Here is a 6,493-nt window from a genome sequence, read left to right as displayed (position 1 = left end):
AAAGTGAGTGTAAACAAATTAGCAGCAGCAAGTTGGCAGATAAGGTTAAGGCCATTACTCAAGCCATCTGCCAGCTGAAACCTAGAGGGCCTGGGCTTCCAACATTGTTACACATGCCATACTTCATGCAGTAATAAGTACAGTATCAGCAGCATTTAAACAGAGTAGGCATAGCATCGGGGTCAGATGGATAATAGGTTTTGACACAGTGCAAATTTTCACTGTACTTCCTGCACTGCTCTCGGTATGGAGTACAGTCTTTTCTGGCCCCATATCTATCAAGCATGTCAGAGTTATTCAAGTTAACCTGGGGCTAAAAACTCTCCTACATCAGAGTGGGACTTGAGAGTAATCCATACAGCCTCATACACCGGCTATCAGCAAGAAACAGGAGTACTCCTAGGAGAGGGTGAGATGTTACTGTTTCACAACACTAATAGCTGCCAAGAAGAAACTATGATGACGTTTTGTAATTCAAGCACGGTTTGAAATATTAGACAGTGGTGACATTCAAGGTGCAGAAAATAATACTTTATATTATTATGTGTACGTCCTATACATATAGGTAAATAACTATGGTGACCTACAACTGTTATATGTGCTAAAATATTATGACAAAATTAATAATAAGATGATATTTACAAATATGACAATTAGTAGACTGGAAACAAAACATTTAAATAAACGCAATAAAAGCTTATTCGGTAAATTAAAATATTAGGTTAATTTGACTCAGCTGTGAGAAATTAGCCCCATCCAACCACATGGTTTTACGATTCCTAGAATAGTGCTTGCACAGGCACATGTTGCAAAATCTGTGTGCTGTGGTGCAACATGGAATCCTCTCTTCCACTGTCCACTTCACCTTTCAAATACATCCGTTATTCACTTATGTGTGCATGACAGGAAAGATTATTCTTTCTGCAATGTCACACACTCTTGGGAAATGCATTGTTACAATATGAACTTACAGTATACTGTTGTATGGCCTTTATTATGCTGCTGACAACCAGCCAGGGCGACATGATTGTGTTCAAATAAGTTTTAGTCCTCTTTCAAGGAGGACTCTCATTGTGCGCATTATGAGCCGTGTAAGTGTGATCAAAGTCTGATTTGTTACTTCCCAAAGTGTGGGCTCTGACAGAAGCTGTATTGTCCTTGTTCCCTCGTGTCCTATTCCCTGTGCATCCCACACAAGGTCAGTCTCAAATATTATTCAAAACAATCTTTCAATAAGCCTATTGTCATCATAAGCTCCTAAACATCTCTCCTGTCACACAATCTCTCTGCCTGAATGCCATTTCCTGGGAACTTCGAACAGGTTAGGACTCATAATAACAGCAGAGATAGGAGTGTTTTTTTTTAAGTTAAGATAGATCAAATGTACAAGTTTTTTCCTTCTCTGAGACGCTTGATAACTAATTTATTCAGAAATGCATAAATAAACACCTCTCTCTAAAATATCGCAGGGGAACCACACAAACTGACATTCTGAGCAAGTGTGAGAACTCCCTCGAGGGGCCAAGATGCTGACCCCACTCAAACTCAGACTTTCCATACTGTTTATCCTAAAGAGGCCTGCTCACAGGCAAGAAGGTGTTCTGTTATTTCATCATCATGCTTGGTCTAAAAAAAAAAACCCGTCCCATTTCCCATCAGTCTGGGTAGCCTAGTGATGGCAGTGTTACAGAAATTACCCCAGGTACCTGTTTTTCTCCCATGGCCTTTCCAGTGTACAGTTTTCAGTCTGATACTTAAAGAAACGCCAGTTCAAAGCTAGCTGTAGTGTTTACAGTGAATATTCTATGAACAGAGATGGGATCTGCAATATTCAGAGGAATGTGGGTCAGGAATGTGTGGTGGGCTGTGGAGAACCACTGTGGGTGGTGGGGGAAGAGTTTGTAAGAATCGGAAGCAGCAAAGCTAGACAGACATACAGCAGGCACCCCTTCTTCCTGCCCTGATCCTCCGGGGTTTTGTAACTTTAATAAAAACAGACTTGAAATGATTTTTTCCCCCTTTCGCTCTTTCTTCTTCTCTGCCACAAGAGAACACCGCTGCTTCTTTTTTAAAAGAAATATTCTTCCTTTCCCCTCCGTAACCCCCTACCAACTAGGCATCAGCTCTCCTTCATCAGTGACATCGTACTGAACTAGAAGAGAACAGATCGGCAAATTAAACGGGTTACTGGGCCCGGCTAGAAAGCGAAGACGAGGAGAGGTGAAGAATGTTGAGCCAAGGAAAGAGAGAGCGAGGAAGCAGATTTTAATATTCAACTCAAAAATACAAACAACCAAATGAAGAGGCGTGAGGCGAGGAGCCCGTGGCCTTGATCTTGAGAAAAAAATAATCCCTCCCAAAAATGGAAATGTGCCCACTGCCCACATTAAAACATTCCTTAACATCACAGTAGAAGAAGAAGAAGGGGTTGAAATGTGGAGTAAATAAAAGAGGCAAGTAGAATTTTCATACAGTGCAAGTGTGTGTCTCTAAAGGACTGAATAAATAAGCTCGCCTTTGTGTGAGACAGGATCAATGGCACCGACATTGAATCTGTCAGGGGGTTGAGCTCCCACTGACACACGCGCACAATCATTTTCCTTTCTCTCTCACACGCTCCCCATCCCGACACCCCTCTCTGCCCCGCCTTTCATGCTCTCTTGCCCTCTCTCCTCATCCCCCCATCCCCCCTCCATTGCCCGTCTCCCTACATATAATAAACAGAAGCAAGTGCTGCGATGGGGGGAGGAGAGGGAAAAGAAAACTCGACGAGGAAGAGGGGGTGAAGGTGCCAGGTGCAAAACAAGGCAGACGGCAACAACGGATAATCACAAAATTCAAAGAGCACCTACAAGGCAACACTTGTGTGAAGATGAAGAAGATGAGAGGGGGTGGTGATTAAAAAACCTATATTATGTGGAAAGAACTGCTCATTTACTCTGGAGTCGCACATGCAGTAAATTACATGCATGTTCTGCTGAGCTGTACAAAAGAATGTGTGACACCATCCTTACACAGCACTTTGATCGCCTGCTGTGTCCACGGTTGTGCCTGAACACGCACTGTCTGCTTATCGCCTCACTGTACTCTACTATTAAAAAGGTGCTCACAAATTTAAAAAGGTTGAATGCTTTTACAAGTTTTACATAAAACAGAAAAATAAAAATGTATAATGAGGAAAAGAACATTTTTGCAGTAAAGGTAAAATATAACCTGGGAAAATCCCAGCTCCCACACATCTGAGTCCTATTCTCACTGTAAAAGGAAACAGAAGATTTACTCCAGTCAGCCCATCTCTGCCACAGGCTAGCCTTAATTCCTCCCCCCCATGTCGATACCTAGATGAGTCTTTAACCATGACTGAGTTGCCTGTAATAAAGAGGCGTCACTGAACTAAAACAGTTCTCTGTGCTCTCTGGGCAATGATTTAACCACTGCGGGGGGGGACTGGTTCAATCAATGGGGACACGTATGTGAGTGCGTGTGTGAAGGATAACAGTGACTGGCAGGAACAGCCGAGCTGTCCTCCAGTATTTCACATGACCCCTCTACAGAGTGTCAAGGCCAAGACCAGGAAGACACAAAAAAATTTATGTTTCCACGTTGTGCGGGAAACCTCCGTAGAGGAAAAAGATAGGATCGCTGTTTCACTAAGAAGGGAGACAGAGGATGTGTACAATAAGTGGAGAGAATAACAACAGTGGGGGAGGAGAGGGGAGAGGAGGGGAACGTTTTCCCTCATCCATCACACTCCTCTGGTCGTCGGGGGTGACCATGCGTACCTTCTTTGGCAGCCTGCCAGAATTCAAACGCCACTCTGAAAGCCTGAGCCACTGTTAGGGTTACCGCCTGGGCCTATTGGAGGGAAGCAGAGACAGACAAGAGTGAGACAGAAAGATAACGTGAAGGAATTAAAGGAAGATGAATAATATTCATAAGCATCACAGCTCTGGCGGTGGGGGGTGGGGGGGGCATCAAGGAAGGAGTTATGACCGTGCTAAAAACAGGAACTGACCACCAACACAAGAAGGAGTTCCTTCACAGACACTTGAAGAGGAGGAAGAGAAACCCGTGAGTTCCATGACACGTTGTTTATGTAACTGGGAGGATACGTGGCCTTTTGGTCAGAACTAAATTAGAGAGGGGAAGGAAGAGGAGGGAGTGGCTCCCTCGTTCTGCAAACCTCCAGGGATGGAGAGAATGCCAGAGAGAGATGACAACCTCCCCCGCCCTTTATGTTCTTACTCCTCATCTTTCCTGACTTAATACTTGGATGTTTGCATAGATACAAACAAAGCGTGCCTCAAGGTGGTGGTGCAGTTGTTCTCAGGTCTCTCTGCAACATTCTGTAACTGCATACAGTGCTTTCCACAGATTGCCAGAGGCATGCATGTGTTTATATGCAACCAATAGCATGAAAAGAATAATTCCAAAATTGGGGCTATTCGCTTATTTGCCAAGAGTTGGATGAGAAGATAGATACCACTCTCATGTCTGAGAGTCGTATTGATCTTCTCATCTTACTTTCAACAAAAAAGCATATAAGCACATTTCCTATAATCTTCCCATATACTTTTTATGAGAAAAGAGAAATCGAAAAAAGCAGTAAACTTTATATCTAATCTTTGGATCCAGTTCAAACTGTGTGTCTACTTTGTACACACAGTGGGTATTGTCAGACACATAATTGCACAAACTCATTTACTTACCATTTTTCTCTTCGGGCAGAGGAAGGCATGACACTCCAGAGTCTCATTGTGTTGGCTCTGGACGATGTAGGCAAACACTTTGTCATGCATCTTGTCCGCCGTGCAATATGAAATTCTGAATACAAAAAAAACACACGCAGATGCATACACATTATTAAAAACTCTAAGACTTCACTGAGTCATCACAGATCAAGCAGGGCCATCGTGCAACTTCATCTGCACTAAGCCCTTAAGCTAGTCCTGATTCAATCTGATTCAAAGTGTTCAATCCAGCATTTCTCTGAACTGATATATAAAAAAAAATCCCTGGCATTCTTGAAGCCAGCTGCACTCAGAAGCTCACCACTCTGCACATCATCAAATACACACTCCAGATGCGTGCAGGTACAGAGCTGAACAATGTCATGAATTTGAACTGAACACGTGTGCAGCGGACATCTGTGCCGTTTCACTAAAGGGATGCCGTTTCCTTTCTGCTTTTCAAACAAGTTACTACATCACACTCCCACTGTGTCCACCTGTTTAACAACCTTGACACATACAGAGCTTTAAATGATAGCTTTTGGATTGGGCCTGGCCCCTGTAAGGTACATGAAAAGACTCACACACACAGAGGTGATTGTTCCTGTCTTTGTCGTATAGAAGGTCACCTTCTGCACTGAGATTCTTCTGTCTCGGATGTGAGAGCGGTATCAGTCTTGTCAGTCTCAGGTGCAGAGTGAGGCTTTAAATTACACTGTAATGCTTCACAAATAGCTTTTCTCCACTATTTGATCACCATGTCATTACCCTAATACCAAAGTGACGGGTACACTGGCCAGTTGGGGAGGGACACCCAAAACGATGGAGGAAGGCTATAATGAATGTCTGCCATCTGTCCTTCCTTTCCCCTTCGAGCATCGGCTCCAACTTCACTGTGAGACACACACTTGGTGAACTAATAACTGAGGAATATAAGGTGTGGAAATGACAAATAAGTAAGAGAAAGGGGGGAAAAGTTTGGAGAGGTTTAGGAATCACAGCTGCGGTCTGCACAACATAGCCAAGATTTACGGGCAAATGTTTGGGAGGGAGGGCGTCGGGGAAATTGGGTGTCTAGGCAAATCCATTTCTTTTATTGGTCGTCCATCTTCTTAGCAGATGTCTGGGGAGGAGAGCTCCAATGAGGTGCGAGATACAACCAGCTGCTTTATGTCTTCACACCATCCTAGGGTCACAGCTGGACTCCCCTCACGCAGTCAGCCTTTTAATTGCTGTAGTATTTACCTAATATCCTTCAAATGAGAGGATCCATTATCAGTGCAGCACTTTACTAGAGAGGCGTTGTGATAAGGGGGTTGTATGCATTGGGTATTTTAACACAGACTAAAAGAAAATCTGCTGCACGATAAATGTATCTGAAATTTGTGATGAAAACATCACGTCGGTGGAGCTGAATCGATTTAAGGATTTGAAACTGTGAGGCTTGGCCTCCTTGGGGGGGTGTGGGAGAGCTGGAGGAGGAGACGCAGAGGGAGAGATATGAGCCAAAGATACTCCGTGAGATGAAAGATACAGGTGCAAGCCTGTGATCTAAAAATAACATGAAGTTTGGCCCGCTCATTTGGCTCGTTTACCAACATGGTCAGCAGCAGCTCGTGGAGGCAACAGACCTTTTTCACAGCATCCAATTTGTCATGAAATCATAGGTTAAACGTGTGTTAGCAATGATACCAGTTAAAGTTCAGCTCCATTCAGGTCAAACAGAGTCAGTGTGCTGCTACTGTGGCTCACTGGAAAGGCTC

The 6,493-nt window shown here is 43.7% G+C and overlaps 1 protein-coding gene across 1 annotated transcript in view; it reads right to left on the bottom strand.

The window, feature by feature from the left end:
- The window catches only part of ldlrap1b (low density lipoprotein receptor adaptor protein 1b), a gene marked incomplete in the record, with an annotated part of 34,544 nt that overhangs the window by 7,109 nt on the left and 20,942 nt on the right, over positions 1-6,493 (bottom strand). Inside the window, 2 exon segments of the mRNA XM_035673438.1 lie at positions 3,783-3,855; positions 4,710-4,824. Of these exon segments, the coding sequence (XP_035529331.1) occupies positions 3,783-3,855; positions 4,710-4,824 (188 nt within the window).

This window comes from Morone saxatilis, unplaced genomic scaffold, assembly GCF_004916995.1.
Source record: "Morone saxatilis isolate NCDOM2014 unplaced genomic scaffold, NCSU_SB_2.0 Contig3, whole genome shotgun sequence".
Taxonomy (NCBI): domain Eukaryota; kingdom Metazoa; phylum Chordata; class Actinopteri; family Moronidae; genus Morone; species Morone saxatilis.
The sequence above is the reverse complement of the archived record's forward strand: the minus strand, read 5'-3'. Positions and strand labels throughout refer to the sequence as shown.